Source organism: Urocitellus parryii, chromosome 15, assembly GCF_045843805.1.
Source record: "Urocitellus parryii isolate mUroPar1 chromosome 15, mUroPar1.hap1, whole genome shotgun sequence".
NCBI lineage: Eukaryota > Metazoa > Chordata > Mammalia > Rodentia > Sciuridae > Urocitellus > Urocitellus parryii.
Window position 1 is genome coordinate 7204438 of NC_135545.1, and position 20788 is coordinate 7225225.

A 20788-nucleotide genomic window follows, 5' to 3' on the forward strand; every position below is an offset into this window, starting at 1 on the left:
CCTAATCTGTACTGCCTCTGGCTCCCATGTGGCAAAAGGGACTTGGCAGAGGTGATTAAGGATCCTGAGATGGGGAGATGACCTGGACAATCCAGGTGGACCCAATGTCATTACAAGAGTCGTTAGAAATGACAGAGGAAGAACCAGTCAGAAGTGTGTCAAAAGAAAAGGTGTCAGTGTGAACAGGAGCGATGTCAGCCACTGCTGGCTCTGAGGGGGAGGAAGGGGGCAGGAGCCAAGGGCTGTTGGTGGCCTGGACAAGCTGGAAAGCTACAAGACATGAGCCCCAGAGCCTGCAGAAAGCACCGCCGCAGCCTGTGGCTTGACTTCAGCTCACCAAGCTCATTGTAGTCTAACCTCCAGAACTGTGAGGTGGGGCTGGGGGTGTGGCTCAAGCGGTAGTGCGCTCGCCTGGCATGCGTGCGACCCGGGTTCGATCCTCAGCACCACATACCAACAAAGATGTTGTGTCCGCCGAGAACTAAAAAATAAATATTAAAAATTCTCTAAAAAAAAAAAGAACTGTGAGGTGACTTTTTTTTTTTTATCCAGGGATTGAACTCAGGGGCACTCGACCACTGAGCCCCAGCCCTATTTTGTATTTAGAGACAGGTCTCACTGAGTTGCTTATCGCCTTGATTTTGCTGAGGCTGGCTTTACACTTGCGATCCTCCTGCCTCAGCCTCCAGAGCCACTGGGATTACAGGTGTGCACCACCACGTGCTGCCTGTGAGATAACGTTATGTCATTCTTTTTAAACCCCAAAGTTTGTGGGAATTTGTGGCAGCAGTGACAGGAAGCCCACACACCTCTGTCACCAGCACATGGGCTCTGGGCGGCTGGTGCTGCCTCGTTGTTGGCACTTGCCTCCCCCGGTGCCCTGAACATGCCTGACCTGAGGTGGCAACTGGCACGTTGATCTGCTGGCTGGAGAGCCTGGACGGAGGCAGATCCCTGGCTCAGGCTGGCCAATTAGATTTCCCTGTCGTGAGACGCTGTGGTTCAGACCTGCCTGCACACTTGGCTCTGGCCAGGGTAAGCAATGGGAGACCTAACAGGAAAGACCCCGACACCACCCACGGGAACAGCGCCTTCCAGGGACTTCCCTCTGACTCCTCCTTTTGCCCCCCTCAGACTGCCCTGTCTCACAAGTGCTGTGTTGTCCTGGAGCCACCCACTGTGATGCTCAACTGGAGGGGTTCATACAAATCAGAGTTGCTGTCCCCTCCTCCCTCAGAAACACAGCAGGTCAGCTCAGACAGTTTATTGAGGGACCCAGGAACCACGAGAGGAACGTTCCAGGCATCTAGCATCTGCTGGAATCCATCTCTTCTGCATTTGAGGTGGGGTGCATGGCACTCACACATCAGTCCCCCATGGGCAGCCACAGGGCCTTCGTCCGTGCTGCCCGCAACGCCAGCTCTGGGCCTGCCCCCTCGGCCTCCTGATCCCAGGCCCGCGGGCAGCCTCTGTTCACCCACACAGGCTTGAGGTTTCCTGCTGAGGCCCACTCCACAAACTGGGAGCCCTGGGATGGGGACAGGATAGGATTAGCACTGCCAGAGGCTTGGTTGCTAAGCAGCTGCTTCCTTAGCAATGAGGATTCTTTGGAGAGACCTCAAGGTTTGACCTAGCTGGATGCTCGGTTCCTAGCAAACAACCCCTCCAGATGCTGAGGGAAAGAGGTTGACCCTGTGGCTAGGGAATTTCCTCTTCTTCAACGCCCACGCTCAAAGGAATGAGCTCCAGGCCCCGTGGACTGGGAGTTCCCATCGGTTGCCAAAGGGATGTTTAAGAGGGTAGACTTTGGACCTGACTCGATTGCCAGGGTGTGATCCTTAGCAACAGGTCAACCAATGTCTTTGTTGCTAAGGAGATCCTCTTTCTTACCAACCAGGGTTCTAAAGGGACAAACCACTGACCCTCCTTGCCTTTAACAACAGGAGTGCTCAGGGCGTGGGGTGGTGCTTCCAGAAGGGTACCTGAGCAGATCCGAAGTACCACAGGGCCTGAATGTCCTGGTGCAAGGCCAGGCAGCGGGTCAGGTGGTCCCGATTTCCTGTCACCACGTTCACGAGGCCAGCAGGGAACAGGGTGGCCATATCCTAGGGGGTGAGAGAGTGGGCCACCCAGGGCTAGGGGGGAGTGGGGTCGGGTCAGCAGTGTGCATGGGGAGAGGCTGCTGGGCTCGGGGAGGAATGCACCGGCTTAGGCTGGGATGCTGGGACTGGGGTTACTATGGTTACCAAAGAGGGTGGGAAGACAGCAGAGCTCCTGCAGACCTGGGGGGAGCACCAGGAAAATGCATAGGCAGGTGAGACTGTACCTGGCAGACCTCCAGGGCAAGCAGGGGACAGGTCCCACTAGGCACCAAGACTACAGTGTTGCCATGGGCCAGGGCAGGGGCCAGCAGCGACACAAAGGCAAGCAGGGGCAGCTCATCAGGGCACACGATGGCCAGCACACCTAGTGGCTCGCGAAGCCGGAGCACAGGGCCTCTCAGCCCTGCTACCTGAGGGACAGAGGTTAGGTCAAGGGTGTGGCAGGGGAGCCCGACTGACCTCCCATAGGCTTCTGTCACCTGCCCCTTTCTTCTTCACATCGCCATCTTTGCTTTTCCATAAAAACCCCAGTATTATATGGCCAGGTGATGGTGTAGGGCATAGAACTCCAGAGCCAGACAGCCACTCACCAGCTATGCAACCTTGGACAAGTTACTTAACCTCTCTGAGCCTGTGGCCTACCTTCAAAATAATAACGGTGCCAACCTTACAAATTTGTTATTAGGATAAAATGAGTTAATGTGTGCAGAGAGCTGAGAACCCAGCCTGTGAGCTGATTTGTGTGTGTGTGTGTGTGTTTTGCAAAAGCTTTACTGAATATAATTAACATTTGCCAAACTATACACTGTAAAGGGTACAATTTGACAAGTTTTGGCAGTATGCATATGAACTCTTCCATGAACTCTCCCCTATTCCTGTGCCTCTTAATCCCCACCTGCCACCTGCTACCCTATATGAGCCCTCCATGTCCCCAGCCAATCACTGATCTGCCTTCTACCCTTAGAGATTAGTTTTTATTTCCTAGACTAGTATAGCCATGGAGTCCTACAGTTTGCACTGTAGTATTATTTGCTTTTTAAAATTTTTTTTTTCTGTGTGGGCAATGGAACTCAGGGCCTGCAGCATGCTAGGCCAGGGCTCTGCCACCGAGCCACCCTCCAGGCTTCAGTGTCTACCCTAACCTGGCTTCCCTGGCTCAGAGTAATTACTCTAAGTTTGTTCTTGTGGCTTCTTTTTGGGGTGTGGGGGGTGGGTAATGGAGCACTTGACCACTGAGCCACATCCCCAGCCCTATTTTGTATTTTATTTAGAGACAGGGTCTCATTGAGTTGCTCAGCGCCTTGCCTTTGCTGAGGCTGGCTTTGAACTTGAGATCCTCCTGCCTCAGTCTCCCAAGGGGCTGGGATTACAGGCATGTGTCCAGCCATGTTGTGGCATATTTGTGGTCTCCAGAGATGGATTCCAATGCCAGGGTGTATCACATTTGTTTATCTATCAACCCAATGAGGGATGTTTTGGTTGCTTCATTTCTAGGTTTTTATAGATAGTGGTGAACATTATTATGATGAATATCTGTGCATAAATCTTTGTATGGGCATATGCTCTCATTTCCTGGGTTAAAACCCAGGAATTACTTTTTCTTTGTTTTAAGGTGGGGGTCTTACTGTGTAGCCCAGGCTGGCCTTGAACTCCTGGGCTGAAGCAATCCTTCTGCCTCAGTTTCCCAAGCAATTGGGATCACAGACAAGTGCCATCATACCTGACTCCCCTCCGCCCCCCCGTTTCCAGTGCGGAGCTGGAACCCAGGTGTCATCAGTGCTGGGCAGGGCTCCACCTCAGGGTCTTTTCCTGTGCTCACTGGCCGGCCATGAGGAGACATCTTTGGAGTCCTTGGATGTCTGTCAGGCACTGATCACTTAACTCAGTTACTTTTCACAAATGCATGAGACTGATCACAACTGTAAAACTGTCCAACTGCATGCTACTTACAGAGGAGGACATGGGGACAGGTCAAGGGGCTCGCCATCCTTCTATCAGCCTTATTCCTGAGCACTCCAGTGGTGCCCTGGGACACTGGTCCATGATTCATTCACATCAAACCTGTGTGTGAGTGTAAGTGTGTGAGTGTAACTGTGTGTGTGTGTGTGTGTGTTTGTGTGTGTGTCCAGGATTGAATCTAGGGGCACTTTAACACTAAGCTACATCCCCACTGCTCTTTAAGGTAGGATCTTGTTAAATTGCTGAGGCTGACCTTGAACTTGTAATCCTCCTGCCCTGGTCTCCAGAGTCACTGGGATTATAAGTGCATGCCACCATGCCTGCCTAAGCCCGTACATATATTTAACCAAATAATATGTATATAAATAAAACAAAAATCCCAGGAGACAATATTCTGTGCAGTGCATTATTTCCTATCTTCTATTCTCTTTTGTCAAAAAAAAAAAAAAAAAAAAACGTCATTATAGACTGGGGATGTGGCTCAGTGGTAGAGCCGCTTGCCTAACAGGCATGAGCCCGGGTTTGATCCCCACCAATTAAAAAAGAAAGGAAAAATAGAAAAGCCATCATGGTTACATCTGCTAAATGGAGATTTTGGTCAGTAATGCATCAATGACCATAATCTGGACAACTACTCTGGGAGGTGGGCCGGATGCCCATTACACAGATGAGGAAACAGGTGCAGAGACGTGACGTCACTCGCTGATGACCACGCAGCTGGGAGGGGGTGGAGTTGGGCCTGAACCCAAACCCGGCTCCTTCCACAGCCTTTGCCCTGACCCTCCACCTGGCTGCCGGCTCTGTCCACAGACCCCTCTCACCTGCAGGGTGTGGCCCTGGGCCTGGGCCTGGGCTCCCCATGTCCGAAGTCGCTGAATGCTCAGCTCCACCTCCGCCTTGGCTGCCTTGAGCTCCACTCCCTGCCTCTCCAGCCTCGACACCAGGGTGGGGACCCGGCGCTCCAGTGCAGCTGCCAGAGCCCACAGTAGGGCCGCCCGGGCTCCTGGTGACTGGCCTGCCCAGCTGTGGGCGGACAATGCACACTGGGAGTAGTGTCCTGGTCCGAGTGCTTTCCAGACACCCACCTCTGTCTGCAGCCCCCACCCTGGGGATCCAGGCCCCAGGGTCCACCACCTATTGGGGGTCCCACATGACCACCTCTGCCACCCCATGGCCCAAAGCTTCCCATGTGAGTCCTCTTACCCAGGGGCAGCCTGGTGAGCGGCCTCCACAGCATCCCGGACATCCTTGGCCCCACCCTCAGCCACATAGCCATGGATGTTGCCAGAAGAATCCTGGATAGGCCTGGAGCTCCGGGACCCAGGGGCTTGGAAACGGCCTCCCACAAAGAGTCCATAGGGAGGTGCTGGGCTGTGTGCCAGTGAAGTGTGAGGGGGTCTTGGGTCTGCTCAGACCCCAGGCTCTACCCCGCTGCACAGACCACCCCAGCTCCCGTGAGCCTCTGGGGGACTTTCAACTTCTGCTCTTGTGAACCAGCACAGACCGCTGTCAGGCAGAACTGAGACTCACCAGGCCCAGGGTGTGAGGCACTAAGACCCAGAAGGCAGCTCAGGACCTGGGGACCCAGGAGTGCCATGAACAGGCCTCCTTCCAGTCCTCCCACCCTTGGCTGGCGGAGTCTGATGGAACTTTCCCCTCCTTCCCCACACCACTGAGCCCTGGAATGGCTCACCTGGGCCCCATTTCTGGACCAGCTGGCAGGGCTGGGGGCACAGCAAGGCCAAAGGTGTCATAGTTCAGATTCTCACAAAGGAAGGGCACGCGGGCAGGGGTCCCTGAGGGCCGCAGATACTCGTACAGACCCTAGGAGAGGGGTGGTATCAGCAGGTGCAAGATGGACACAGGTGAGAGTAGGCATTAAAGTGACGTAGGGGTGGTGACCAGAGGACAGACACTCACATCCAGGCCCCCGTGCCAGGAAGACCCACTCTCCTTGCAGCCGCCTGTGGGCACTGCAGGGTCTCGAAGGCCATGGGCATTGATCCACACTGTGCCCATCTGGAGCCTGCAGTGGAGATGGAGATATCAAAAAACAGGAAGTGGGGAGGAAGAGGCCCAGAGGGAAGGGAGACAGCAGATGGAGGAGAAGAGGTGCTCGGACCATGCTCACAGGCTGCCCTTTGTGCCCCGGTGGACAGTGTCAGTACTGACCCATAGCCCAGCTCCAGCGCCAGCCCTAGCCTCTCACTCCACACACTGGCGCTGCCTCCGCGGGGCGTCCCATTGACTATGGCCAAGGCCTCCTTGGCTGTGCGGAAAGCGGAGGCCATGACCAGAGGCCATGGCACCTGAAAGGGGTGTCAGGAAGCTCAGTGGCTGGGCAAATGCCCCCTTTGATCACCCCACCCATTAGGGGACAAGCCTACAGCAGGCAGCAGCCCCCAGACCCAGGTCCCAGGTCCCCCCAGGGTTTCTGCAGGTAGAATGCTGCTGCCCAGGACTGGCTGAGGACAGGGGATGGAACAGGACTCCAGGCACCCTAGGGACTCACCTCTGCCTGGGCACATGGGGAGGCAGGGGCCAGACCAGTGATCAAGGTTGGGGGACAGAATGGGCTAACTGAGGGCATTTCACTAGCCTGGAACACCTAGGAAGGAGAGAAATAGACCTGGAAGTCACCACAGGCCCTCCTCCCTCAGACCCAGGGGTCCAGGCCCCGCATCTTTCTCCCTCAGACCCAGGAGTTCAGTCTCCAGGCTCCTCCACCTCAGTACCACACGGATGTCCCAGAGCTAACCTGTGCGCCCTGCTTCCGGGCCTCCTCCACATAGTTCCGGGCCAGGATATATGCAGTAGGCTCCTTGACCCCCATGTCCACGGCCCCATCCACCTCTTGGCCACCTCGAAGCCGGCCCATGCGTACCTGGAGCCTCTTCATGGTTTCATCCCACACAGACTCCTGCACAAGGAGCCTGAGGCCCCCCTGACAGGAGATGGGCGTGGTCAGGGCCCACCTAGGGAAGACAGGAGGGCACAGGGGGCTGGGCCTGAGGGAGGAGGAGGGTCATGGAGAAGTGGTGAGGACCAAACCCAGGGCAAGAGTACAGAAAAGTGATGATCTTAAGAGTGGAGTCAGAGGATGGAAAAGTAGGAACATGGACACTCAGAAAAATGAAGAGAGTTCTTAAAAAAAAAACAGCATTTTTAGACCCAAGGAACCAACAAAGTGAACAGAGACTTAAACCCCCAGGTCTGCAGAGACACAGCGGTCCCCCAGGATGTTGGAGACATGGGTGCACAGATCTCACCGGGCTGCGGTCAGACCAGGCTGCATCCACAACACCCTCCACAGCGGAGTCCACGTCCGCCGAGTCCGTCAGCAGCAGCAGTGACTCTGTGCCCAGCGCCAGGCCCAGCTCAGCCCCCTCACCTGCCAGTGTCCGTCGCAGGGCACGTCCTTCCTGAGGGACCCCTGCAGGCTTCAGCTGGGGCGGGACACTCCAGGCCCCAGCCTGTCCCACCCCACTTCCAACCCTGAAGATACCTCAATGGCTCCACAGAAGGCCACCTTCTGGACTCCAGGCCAGGAGGCCAGGGCAGGGCCCAGGGAGGCAGGGCCACTGATCACGTTGATGATCCCCGGGAAGGATCCTAGCTCTCCTGCCAGCTGGGCCAGGAGGAGGGGTGTCGGAGAAGCCAGGGGCACAAGGGCCACCACAGTGCAGCCTGAGGAAGGGGGACAACTCAAGGACACTGAAATCTAGCCCTCGGTCCTCCTCCCTCAAACCCAGGAGTCCAGGCCCCAGCCCTCCTTCCTCAGACCCAGGAGTCCAGACCCCCAATCTCCTCCACTCTCAGATCTAAGAGCTGGGACCCCAGCTCCTCATTTACCCATGGCCAGGGCAGGGCAAATCCTCCACATCATCTCAAGGAAGGAGAACTTGGGTGGCAAGATGAGGCCAACAACGCCTGCAAGGAAAAGAGAATTAATGAGAGGACTGATCCAGCACACTGTGTCACGCGGGAGGTGGGGACTGGTGCAGGGATCTGGGATCTCACCCACAGGCTCCCAGCCTGCCAGCGCCTCCTCCTGGGTGTACGCCTGGACTGCGTGGAACTGCAGCAGCTGCTGGGCCAGTGGGACATCCCCATCCCGAACCTCGCGAATGGCCCGCCCAGTTGCCAGGGACTCCAGGGTCCACAGCAGCCGCTGGTGCTTCTGAATCATCTTGGTCAGCCTGGGGAGGAAGTATGGGGAAGGTCCAACCCGGGACAACATCGATGCCCATGAGCCTCTGGGGAACCCTCACAATTTACCAGAGGCAGAGGGCACCCAAGATTTATGGGAAATGCAGTTGGGGAAATTCTCAAACCCTGAGAGTGCTGTGGAAGGGTCTTGGCCAACAGTGACCCCCAAAAAACATATTGGGAACTTAACTCTTGTTCTCTAATCTCAACTGTATTTTAGGAAATGGCATCTTTGTTCCTAACTGCCCCCAATGCGTGCTGGAGAACAACCCCAATGAACTGCTGAGAAATGGGGGCATGATGAACCCCAAGTACATTCTGTGAAACAGAGGCTTTGTGCCTACCAGTGAATGGTGGGAAATGGATGTTGTGCCCACTAAAGACCCAAATGCACTCAGCCGCCAATCAATTCAGTGGGAGACTGGGAAATGGAGTAGCCATTTCCAGTCTCCAGTGGATGCCGGGGGATGCAGTTCCTCCCCACCTCCGGGGCCACACCTCAACTACATCACCTGGTCAGGTGCTGGGCACGTGCAGCTCCAGGGAGCTTGCTCCAGCTCAGGAAGGAGTTCCTAGCTGCTTCCACTGCTGCAGCCACATCCTCCTTCTGTGCCTGGAGGCAAGTGGCCAACTTCTCTCCTGGGGAGAAAAGTTGGGGTACGGAGATGGGAGCAGAGATGTGGGGCGTTTGTGTGAGAACTGACAGAAGTTAAGACGCCTGGAGCCTGGGAAGGTCTCTGGCAGTGAAGCTGGTCCCCAGCTTCCCTTTGGGCTTGTTTTGTCACTGGTCTTTGCTCTGATCACCTCCAACAGGCAAGGAAGGGACTTTAGTAGAAAGCAATTTCAAAGAGCCTTTGTAGGGACTAGGAACCACAGTTAGCAGGATTACCACCAGGAGGAACCAGACAGCAGCCCCTCCCCGCTTACTCCCTGCCCTCTGGCCCTAAGCAAAGAGCTGGGAAGGCACAGAGGTCTCTCCTTCCCCTAATGACCAGGGGACATCTCCTACCTGAGATAGGGTCCCACCATGGCACTATGTCCCCGTGTTCAGGTTTCAACCACTTCCCATTGACATAGTGGCCCAAGCACCGGTCCTGAGTGTCCAGCCAGGCCTAGGGGAAGAGAGTTTGGAAAAGGGCCTGTGACCATGCTGGAGCAGCTCAGTCTCCACCCTGAGTCCGCTGGGAAGAGACACTTGTATCCTCAGTCCGTCAGTTTCTTCTTGTTTCTTTTTTTGGCACTGGGGACCAAACCCAGGGCCCATGATCTTCTATTGAGCTACACTACCAGCCCCACCCCACCCCTGTTATCTTTTGTGTGTGTGTGTGTGGTAAAATATACATAAAATTTACTATTTTAGTAATTTAAAAAAGTAGCCTGTGCAATCATCACCTCTCTCTAGTTGTAAAACATTTTCTTCCTTTTTTGTGGTACTAGAGATGAAACTCATGGCCTTGCACATGTTAGACAAGCTCTTTACCGCCGAGTTACATTCCCAGCCCCAGCCCCTAAGTTGCCAAGGCTGGCCTCCAACTTGTGACCTTCGGCCTCCTGAGTAGCTGGGATTACATGTGTGTGCCACTGTGTCTAGCTTCTAGAACACTCTCATCACCCAAAAGGAAACCTACCCTCAGAACATGGCAGTCACTTTCCATTTCCCCCTCTCCGCTAACAACAACTAATCTTCCTTTTGTCTCTGTGGATTTGCCTATTCTGAGCACTTCCTGTAAATATGATCATATGATGTGATCCTTTTGCATCTGGTTTCTTTCACTTAGCGCGTTTTCAGTTTATCGACATTGTAGAACGCATCAGGACTTCATTTCTTCTTAAGGTGAAATACTAGTCCACTGTATGGACAAACACTTTTTTTTTTTTTTAAACCATTCATTAGTAGTTGGGCATTCACAGTGCTTTAGTCTTTTGGTTCATGAGTAACGCTGCTGTGAGCACTCATGTGCAAAACTGTTTGAATATATGTCTTTGATCTTCTGGGGTACACGTAGCTATAGAGGGGAATTGCTGGGTCACATGGCAATTCCATGCTTAACAGTGCTGTTTTCTACAGCATCTGTGCCAACTTACATTCCCAGTGACACAGGAAGGATGTCCTTTGGACTTTTAATGACATGAAGGATTTTAACAAAAAATTAATAAAAATCTTTTCTCATCCATGAAGAATTGACCTCAGGTTAATTTTGTTTCCCTGGAAACCTGACATAATTCTGCTGTTACTAGGAGATAGTGACCCCAGACTGGCCCACTGCACCTGGTCTAGGAAGACTAGAAATGTACCATAAATATCCAGCAGGAAACCAGAGCTCTGGTGCTTCCTGGAGTGATCTTGCAAGTGGGTATGTTCCTAACTAGCATTCTAGCAATGCTCACGAGCCGATATCAATATCTGTTTCTTTTTGGGATGTGGGGCTCCTGCACCTATTCATGCGATCTTATTCCTTCCCATCTCAGCTGTTATCACCTGGAGGAGTAGTGAGGACCCCTAGTGAAGACGAGGCTGATGTTGATCTGCCTTGTGCAGCCTATTTGGCTGTGAAGTGTCCACCTGAGCACTCGGTGTGACACATACAGGTTGCCCAGGGGAATTTGGATGTCAGCATGAGTTTCAGTGCTGGCTCTGATACTTCCTGATGTGCAACCTTAACCAGGGGGTTATAATACTACTCTTTGCCTCTGTTAAGGCCCTGGAACAGGGGCAGATCGAAGTGCCTTTCTCACAAGGCTGTGGTGAAGAACAAAGGAACTACACACAATTCATGCCCAGCAATGCTACTCTAACCCTGGCCTTCACTGGATCTCACCCTTCATGTGTTCTGGGTCGCTAAATCCAATGCATACTTCCGGCTTTTTTCCTACAAACTCTTCTCTTAGCACCCTCTTAACACATTACCCTGCACCCAAGGTTACGAACACAAATGCCCACAGGGGAAAGAGGCATTTTTGAAAGTCAGGGATATATGAGCATGAACTAGGCATTAGATATTAAAGAATGTCAATGCTGTGAAATGTGATAATGGCATGATTATATAACAAAATAAGTCCTTATCTGTTAGAAATAGATTAAAAAAATGTATGGTAGCCATGCACAGTGGCACATGCCTGTAATCCCACCAGCTGAGGAGGCTGAGGCAGGAGGATTGTGAGTTCAAAGCCAACCTCAGCAACTTAGTGTGGTCATATACAACTCAGAGACACTGTCTCTAAATAAAATACAAAAAGGGACTTAGGATGTGCTCAATGTTTAAGTGCCCTGGTTTCAATCAATCTCTGGTACCAAAAAAGAAAAAAAAAAGAAAGAAAGAAAATAAAAAAGTACAGGAAACATGACATAACATGACATCTGGGATTTGTTTACTCTAAAAAGAAAAAAATGAATAAAGAGATAAAAGGAATCAACATCGGATGAAGTGTTGATCACTGCTCAAGTGGAGAGATGGGTCAGTGGAGTTCATGAGTGCCTATTACTCTATGGAAAATTTCTCCCCAAAAGAAAAAACCCAGAAGAATGTCCATAATGTCTGGCAGATCAAGTACATGGAAGAGGGCCTGCCGGAGACTAAGGGCTTACAACCTATTTAATTTATGACAGTGGCAATTGGTCCCAGATGATTTTTGTCAGGGTACTGGAGCCAAAGGTTGCCGAATTTTGGAATTTGTTTTCAAGACAAGTTGGAATACCAGATGTTTACATGGAAATAATTGGCCAGTAATGGACATTTTCAAAAAAGGAAGCTCAGGCCAAAGAGAAAACATTTGTTGAGTCCGGCCCACAGCAAAGGTTGGAAACTTTGCTGGTGGGGGAGAAACCATGGGTTCAGAACGCATGGGTTCAAGTTCAGATCTTCACTTCTTTTAAGCTGGGTGGACTATGGGCAAGATTAGTTCTCTCTTCAACTCTGGGCACTGTTACTAAAAATATGACAATAATCTCACAATTGTTCTAGGGGTTAAATGAGATCACATTTTGCATAGAGGCTGGCACTTCAGAAAGTACCCAATAAACATCAGCTATTATACCATTATTGCTGTTTCAGGACATCCCATTTCTAACCAGCCTCCAAGTGTGGGGGTTCTCTGTACTTTGTCCCAGATCCTCTTATCTGAACCTATACAGTGACACTTCCAGTCGCTCCTACAGTTCAATTATCTCTTTCTGTCCTGAAGTACAGGCCCAAGTAGCACTGGACTCTGGCATACTGCTTTGGGGGACTCCAGGGCTCTCACATGGCACAATCAACTCATAGTCTTTCCTCCAGTTTTGCTCCTCCTGGCTTCGCCATGCAGGGACAGTCAGTCACCCAGCCATTTGGCCAGATGCCAGGACAAGTCCTTGCCCTCTCAATCTTCCAAACCTGTACCCACAACAGGAAGCCCGAGCTCTGGGGCTTCCTGGAATGATCTTGAAAGTGGGCATGCTCCTGCCCAGCACTCTAGAAGCAATGTTCACGAGACGATATCAGTGTTTCTTTTTGGGATGTGTGGGGCTCCTGCACGTTTTCATGTGATCTTATTCCTTCCCATCTCAGCTGTTATCACCTGGAGGAGCAGTGAGGACCCCTACTGAAGACAAGCCTGATGCTGACCCCTCCTCTCCAGACCCCCCAGACTCCTGCTCTCCTCCTTAAAGTCTGGGCTCCTCATACCTTGGAGGACTCTGCAAGATCAAGGGAGCCCCATGAGGGAATTCTGCGTTACTTTTGGGATTACAGAAAATTCCAGGCGCTCTAATTATCCAAGGGAAGTCCAGGAGGATCCCCGAGGGATCACGAGAGTCCTAGGAAGTTCTGAGGAAACCCGGGGGTACAGGGGCCTCAAGAGGAACTTAAGGGGCCCTGAGGCATCATGGGACCTCCTGCAGTATTTTGAGAGCCAGAGAGATCACGGGAGCCCTCGGAGGAAGTCGGGGGCTGCAGTCAATTACGGGAAGTTCTTAAGTATCTAAAGAGCCGAGCTCCCTCGAGCCCCACAAACATGAAGGAGACTCTAAGGAGGCACGGAGACGCCGCGCAGGTCCTGCAGGTCTCCAGGTGATCAAGCGAGCTACACAGGGATGCTAAGGAGGGGACCAGAGGATTCACCACAGGGCGTTAAGGACGGTGGCGCACAAGAACCACTAGGGATCTGCAGCAGCAGCCGGGCCCTAGGCAGTGGCGGGAATCCCGGGAGCCGAAAGAGGGGCGGAGCTGCGTTGCGGCCGCGGTGGATCACGGGAGTTTGCGCGGAAGACGCGGCCGCGAGGTCAGGGGAAGGCAGTGGGCAGTGCCGGCCATAAGTCCTCACCGTTGCGCATGCGTAGCTCTCGGGCACCGGTCCGTATTCCAGCGTAGTGAAGATCTCGTGCGCGCGGAGCTCTGCGCGCGTCTCAGCCATCGCCTACCCGCACCGTCTTCCGCGAAGAACTGCTGGCCGCTCGGGCCAAAAGAAGGAACCTGAAGGTCCGAAGGGCGGCACCGCCCCCTCCGATAGGGCGGGACCAACGAGAGGGGGCGGGGCGACGGGATGGGGCGTGTCCCGTCCATGACCTCCCGCCTTGGGGGCAGGCGACCCCGCCTACAGGCTGGCGCTGGGAAATGTAGTTTGGAACACGTGAGCGCAAGCCTGGAGGCCGTGGAGACCGGAAACGAGGGTGTCCTGCCAACTCTCGGGCTCCGGGTTTAGAGGGGTGGCCCGCAGTGATGTGTCTTCCCGCCCCTTTTTTGCATTGGAGATAGGAAGTGCAGCTTTTCGTTCCAAATTCATGTGCTAGAGATTCGGATCTAGTGTGTGGCTAGCCCTGAAGGCGCTGTCATCTGGCCAACAGTGGTTGTTAGGCAAAGGTGGGAGGGTGGCATCTGGACATCGTGCTGAGGACCTATTTTTGGTTGGTTGTGGGGAGAGGCGTGGCTGCAGACTTGGCCCGTGATTTAAAGGTTGCCTGCTTGGTGAATGAGCGTGGGGGTAGTCGGAAGTGTGGCTAACTCCGGTTGCTCGGCTACAAAGGATGGGAAGTATGGCTTCCGTTCACACTCTTGGCAAGTAGGATCGAGAGTGCGTCCTGGAATACTGGTTCCCAAAGGATTTCAGGACCGTGTCTGATTTAGAATGAAATTGTTGCCTCAGGCCAGTTTCTTAGGTTTTCGAATAGAAAAGTAGGTAGAATCGTGAGTAGGTAGTCGACTGAGGGGCAGGAAGCAGGCTCCAGAGTTCGGATCCCGGGGAAAGCTCGCCACGTCGAAGGTACTGAGGAGACCTAGGTTTCCTTCTTAGGGCCATGGCGGACTCGAAGCTGCTGGTGCCAGAGCTAAGCGAGACAGAGACGATGGATGATGAGACGGCGCGGTTCGAGGAGCTGCTGCTGCAGGTGCGGACTGACTGGACTTCTGGGTCCCTGTGAACTGGGACATGTTTTGGTGCTCAGAGATGGGAGTACAGCTCCCGGGATGCACTACGGGGCTAACAGGCCTATGGGAATTGTAGTTGCTTGGCTTAAAGTTTGCTAGGTTCCAAGAAATGATAGGAATGGGTTTGGGGTTGTTCTTTGTGTACTCGAAGGAAGAGGAGGAGGAGGACGTAGAATGTCTAATTTGGGGGCCGGGGTGCCGGGATTGAACTCAGGGCACAGGACACTGAGCCACATCCCCAGCCCTATTGTGTACTTATTTAGGGACAGTGTCTCATTAAGTTGTTTAGCACTTCTCTTTTGCTGAGGCTGGCTTTGAATTCGTGATCCTCCTGCTTCACTCTCCCCAGCTACTGGGATCACAGGTGTCTACCATCAGGCCTGGCTTTTGTGCCAACTATAACTCTCATATATAAGAATTGCTATAGGGCTGGGGATGTAAGCTCAGTGATAAAGTTCTTGCCTAGCTTGCAAAAGGCCTGAGTTCCATCCCCAGCACTAAAAAAATAAAATTAAAAAAAAAACCTCTATAAATATTTAAGGAATAAATGAGGGATCTGATTATACAGACTCCAAGCCTGAAGACTGTTTTCTCCACAGGCTTCCAAAGAACTCCATCAAGCCCAGACAACCAGATCAGAATCTACACAGATCCAACCTCAGGCTGGTGAGAAAAACAGAAACCCAGAGAGGAAGAGTCTCAGAGAGAAACTGAGACCCAGAGAGAACAAGTATAGATTCTGAGGCCAGGGGACAGAAGACGGAGGAAAGAAGGGGTGGGGATGTAGCTGAGTGGTAGAGAGCTTGGCTAGCATCCCCATCTGAACCACAGGGAGCTGGGTAAAGAACAAAAAGAAGCAAAACACTAGAGTATAAAGGCTTGGTGTTTGTGTCTGATGCCCAGGGAAGTCACTAGGGCTGGTGACCCAGAGAGAGCTCATGGAGGATGGAGAGCACAGTGGAAGGAGGACAGAGACTCAGCAAGAGGGTCAGGGGTCTTAGGAAGGAGAAGGGGAACAGATCCAGAAAAAGAATAAAGAGCCCCCGCAGAAGGGGAAACAGACCCAGCAAAAGGGTGGATGGAGACTGAGGCTGTGCAGAGACAGATGGTCAGGACAAACCCACTCCCACAGGTTTCTGCATAAAGACCAACTCTTCAGAAGGGAAGGTTTTCATCAACATCTGTCACTCTCCCTCCATCCCACCTCCGGCTGACGTGACCGAGGACGAGCTGCTTCAAATGCTGGAGGAGGACCAGGCTGGGTTTCGCATCCCCATGAGTCTGGGAGAGCCACATGCTGAACTAGATGCAAGTCAGTGCCCTCAGAGGACCTAGGAGTCTGGCCTCTTAAGTCCCTTCTTCCCTAAAACCCAAGATCCAGGACCCAGGATCCTTTTCCCTAGAAATCTGCTCCCCAGTCCTTTTGTGGGTGGCACATCCCTAGTCTCCTGAGGAGATCTGGTTCTGCCCACCTGGTCAGGCTGGTGCTCCTGCCCTGCCCAGAGAGGGGAGGGGTGGGCAGAGGGCTCTACACTCATCAGCTCATTCTCTGGCCTTAGTCCCAGGCCAGCTTTCACTCTTTTGTCTGTGGTTTTTCCTCTGCCCTTCTCCCTTATCTCCACCTCTGTCTTGTCTCTGTTTCTGCCTCTGTATCTTTTTCTGCAATTCACATGTGTCTCCAGAAGCCCGGGACTAAGCTTTGGGCAGTGCCAGAGGAATGGGACTTATCACACCCAGATCTCACCCTTGAGAAACTCCCAGTCATGGCTACAGGCAGAGGGCATGGGTGTTATTTATTTATTTATTTATTTATTTATTTGGGTACCTGGGATTGAACTCAGGAGCACTCGACCACTGAGCCATATCCCCGGCCCTATTTTGTATTTTTTATTTAAAGACAGGGTCTCACTGAGTTGCTCAGCACCTCCCTATTACCGAGGCTGGCTTTGAACTCGAGATCTCCTGTCTCAGCCTCCCAAACCTCTGGGATCACAGGCAGGCACCACTGTGCCCAGGGATGGATGTTATTTCAATGTGGCGTGATTTGGGCTGCTTTGGAGGAGATGCAGCCCTAAGGGACTCTTCAGTGGCCTGGAGGGAGGCTTCTTGATATAAGATTTGAAGGGACAGGATTTTAGAGGTGCTGGAGATAGAATGACTAAATTGCACTGGCTAGTAATCAAGAATGAAAGAAGTTGAAAAGGCTGAGGTTACTGAGGAGGAATAAGCTTTTCCCTAGAGGTTGGAGGGATACACGGCACAGGGCCTGCCACGCAAAACCAGGCAGGAGGCCTCAGACCTTGACTTGAGGGCTGTAAGCTGGGGAAGGGCAGGGTCTGCCCTGGGCACATGATCTTTGGAACCAGTGGTGAGAGGCTAGAAGACTGGACGCCAGTTTGAGAGTCCACTGGACTGTGTGTTGAACTGTCACTCCCTGATGTCTCTGTCTTTGGTCCCTGTGGCTGCTATCCCTGGTTGGTGTGTCTTTGCCTGTGCTTGGGCTGTGGGGTTACTCTGGGGGGCTGGAGGAATCTCATCCACTTTCTCTCCCTGCAGAAGGCCAGGGCTGTACCGCTTACGATGTGGCTGTCAACAGTGACTTCTACCGGAGGATGCAGGTTGGTGGAATTGTGGGTAAGGCCTGGGTAGGGGCCTCTCCCTCCAGCCCTCAGCCCTACTGCAACTCTTCTCTTTCTCAATGTAGAACAGTGATTTCTTGCGGGAGCTCGTGGTTACCATCGCCAGGGAGGGCCTTGAGGACAAATATGGCTTGCAGCTGAATCCAGGTGAGGGTCGAGGCCCGGGCCTTGGGAAAGGAATGGAGCCCAGAGTGCCACCCTTGGGAGAGATTAGCTTGGTTCTGGAGGCCAGGGAGGGGGTGGAGCTAGCCCAGGGCATTCAGATGGGTGCAGGGCCTGGAACATCTGGGGTGGGCTTTATTGGTGCATGCTGGGAAGGGTGGGTCTTCCTCGAGCAAAGTTTCAGGTATGGGCTGAACCCAGGCCTCCAGGGAGGGGGCGGAGCTTCTCTGGCCCTGCGGTCAGCTGGGCTGGACCTCCTGAGAGAGCAAAGGGACCCAGTGATTTTTCACTCTACAATCCACCCTCAGAATGGCGCATGTTGAAGAATCGGACTTTCATGGGCTCCATCTCGCAGCAGAACATCCGCTCCCAGCAGCGTCCTCGGATCCAGGAGCTGGGGAACCTGTATACACCCAGCTCCCGGCCAGCTGAGGAACGGTGGGCCTTCGCAGATCCCCTCAAGACTCCCCTCCACCGCCGAACCCCTCTTTTGGTCCTCCTTCCCCACACTGGGCTCTGCCCTGGTGCTCTTGCCTGGGGATCCTGTGGCAGCAGGGCCTGGTGGAGGCAGACGGGGAACAGCAGCCAGGCCAGGCACCTGTGCTGACAGAGGCCTGGCAGCTGTCCTCAGTTCTGGACCTGGCTCTTCCACAGCCCTGAGAAACCTCACCTGAACCTTTGGCTGGAAGCGCCTGACCTCCTCTTGGCTGAAATTGACCTCCCCAAACTGGTGAGTGCAGAGCTGCTCTGGAATGGTGGGGTGATGCGCACTGCCAGCCCTGTGTAAGCTGTGCCAGGAGGCCAATAGGCCTGCCTTCTGCTGCTCCCTTGAGGATGCCTGAGGGAATTCCTTAATTACTGTCTTTTGCCTTTTTTCTGGGAGATAGGTGTGTGTGTGTGTGTGTGTGTGTGTGTGTGTGTGTGTGAGAGAGAGAGAGAGAGAGACAGAGAGAGACAGAGAGAGAGAGATGTGTGTACTCAGAATTAAAACCAGGGCCTCAGACATGCTATGGCCCTTTAAATGTAGTTTCCCAATATGTGAGGCTGCTGTTTTGGGGCCATTGCTGGAGAGGGTGAGCTGATTACACCACATCTGCAGGATGGAGCCCTGGGGCTGTCGTTGGAGATCGGGGAGAACCGCCTGGTGATGGGGGGCCCCCAGCAGCTGTATCACCTGGATGCTTATATCCCCTTGCGGATCAACTCTGAGGAGAGCAAGGCAGCCTTTCACCAGAAGAGAAAGGTACCTGGGGGAAGGGATTGAGGAAGCTGGGACATGGGGTGCCTGGACCCGTGGGTCTGAGAGAGAAGGGGCTAGGGCCGACTTCCAGGTCCTGAGTCCTCGTTCTTTTTACTCTCTCAGCAACTTATGGTGGCCATGCCCCTTCTGTCGGTGCCTTCCTGACCAGAATTTCTCCCCGTGCATCCAAATGTAGAGAAAAGGCTGGTGGCTTCTCTAGCTTGAAATAAAAGATATTTGCCTTTGTTCTGTCTCTGGCTAGGTATATGTGGGGTGAAGAATGGGAGGGCCGCTCGGGAGGCTGAGGCAGGAGGATCTTGAGGCAGTCTCAGCAACTTATCAAGGCACTTAGCAACTCAGCAAGTCCCTGTCTTTAATAAAATATGAAAAAAAAAAAAAAAGGGCTGGGGATGTGGCTCAGTGGTTAAGCACCCCTGGGTTCAATCCCTAGTACCAAAAAAGAAAAAAAGGGGCTGGCTCATAGCTCAGTTGGTAGAGTGCTTGCCTCGAATGTACAAACCTGGATTCAATCCCAGCACCACACACACACACACAAAGCCGGGAGAGAAGAGGGACCTTGGATTGTAGTCCCAGAGTCCCCACCCCAGCTCAGGCCTTATCCTCTTCCCATGGACCCCGTCCCAGCCTCCTGTTCTCTCTTTCTCTTCATTCGTCTTGAGCTGACCCTGTTCTTTTCTGGTTCACAGCCCTCTGGCTCCCCAGAGCCCCCAGGAGAAGGTCCAGGCTCCTTAGTAGTCAAGGCTGTGTGTGGCCTGGCCCGCTTCCTGCCTCCATATGATCTCTTCTTGTTGGGACCCAGGCACACTGATAGTGGCCACACCCTTTATTCCCACCTTCTCTTGGCTTCTGTGTTACTTCCACTTAGCATCCTCCAGTTCATCTGCCAGTTTTCAGTTCTCTTCAGCTCCCATGCAGTGGTTATGCATTCAAGGGGGCACTTCCTGACCAGAATTTCTCCCCGTGCACCCAAATGTAGAGAAAAGGCTGTTGGCTGTTGGCAATCACACTGTCTCTAGTGCCTCCTGCCCCTCACCTGAGGGCTTCCCATTCCTGGAACCCTGCTCCATATCACAATTACACCAAACTCTGAGACTTCAAGCCATCAGGTTGTCCTCTGCCTCCTGACTTTGCAAGTGCTGTTTCCTGTGTTGGAGATGTGCTCTCCACTCCACCCTCCCACACATGCATTGTCCCAGAGGCCCCTTTTTGGTGCTGGGGATTGAACCCAGGGCCACTGGAATGCTAAGCTAATCCAGCACCACTGAGCTACATCCTAGCCACCCACATCCTTTTTCTGGAACATTGCCTGAAATTTTTTTTTCAGATTTTATACTTTGATCTTCCCTGGCTGAGTTGAATTCTCAGTGCGACAATGCCTGATTCTTAGTAGGAACTCAGTGTTTGTTAATGAATTAGTACCAACACTCTGCTTCCATAGTAAACACTAGGAGGATAAATAAGAGGAGGAACCTCATTGGTAAATTTTGGAAGAGGAGGCCAGTGTGGCGGGAACCAAGTGAGCTGGGGCTGGAGGGAGTAACCCTCAGATAGGTCTGTGGCCCGAGTGAATAAGCGAATGTGGCTGCTGTGTCCACCAGAGGGCGCAACGCACCCTCATCAGTTTGGCTCCAAGGACTACATCTCCCAACTGCCCTTCCCCAGCAGAAATGGGGTCAGATGAACTCTCCTGAGGTCCAGCGGCCTCTGGGACTTGTAGTTCGGATGGGGACCCTCCCTGAGCAGCCGAGGAACTCATTCCTACGTCTGGAAAAAGTGTGGAGCTGCGTCCTTTCCTCCTTCCTTGGTCTCCATGGTGATGGTTCCGGCGAGGGCCAGGATTTGGCAGCGACGGGGGCCCCCTTCCCACTCCCTCCCCTGCACCATCTGCTCCTCCCTCACACCTGGCCGCGAGCCCCAGCCGCCGCCTCCGCTCCCAGCCCCGGACTCGCTACCACAGGGTGGCGCGTCTGAATGGCTTCGCCGCTTCTCCCCGGACCCAGGAGTTCCGACTCAGTCTTCTCCCGGGGATCCGGGAGTTTGCCAAGCACAGGCAAAACT

General features: G+C 53.2%; 2 protein-coding genes across 2 annotated transcripts; one reads left to right on the top strand and one right to left on the bottom strand.

Annotated features, from left to right (window-relative positions):
• Positions 1-1258: 1258 nt before the first annotated feature.
• Aldh16a1 (aldehyde dehydrogenase 16 family member A1) lies at positions 1259-13658 on the bottom strand. The gene is made up of 17 exons (XM_026406354.2): positions 13569-13658; positions 9280-9382; positions 8783-8909; positions 8082-8260; positions 7914-7991; positions 7567-7748; positions 7331-7483; positions 6820-7005; positions 6574-6669; positions 6234-6370; positions 5982-6087; positions 5755-5885; positions 5265-5432; positions 4883-5084; positions 2327-2512; positions 1983-2105; positions 1259-1528 (listed from the first exon to the last, which is right to left on the bottom strand). Exons 1-17 carry the CDS (start codon positions 13656-13658, stop codon positions 1367-1369), a joined length of 2409 nt encoding a protein of 802 aa, XP_026262139.1. The 3' UTR covers positions 1259-1366.
• On the top strand, positions 13515-18955 carry Pih1d1 (PIH1 domain containing 1). Its single transcript, XM_026406355.2, has 10 exons — positions 13515-13723; positions 14535-14628; positions 15268-15334; positions 15801-15980; positions 17225-17286; positions 17373-17454; positions 17778-17907; positions 18124-18199; positions 18569-18712; positions 18833-18955. Exons 2-10 carry the CDS (start codon positions 14539-14541, stop codon positions 18872-18874), a joined length of 873 nt encoding a protein of 290 aa, XP_026262140.2. The 5' UTR covers positions 13515-13723; positions 14535-14538; the 3' UTR covers positions 18875-18955.
• Positions 18956-20788: the final 1833 nt, after the last annotated feature.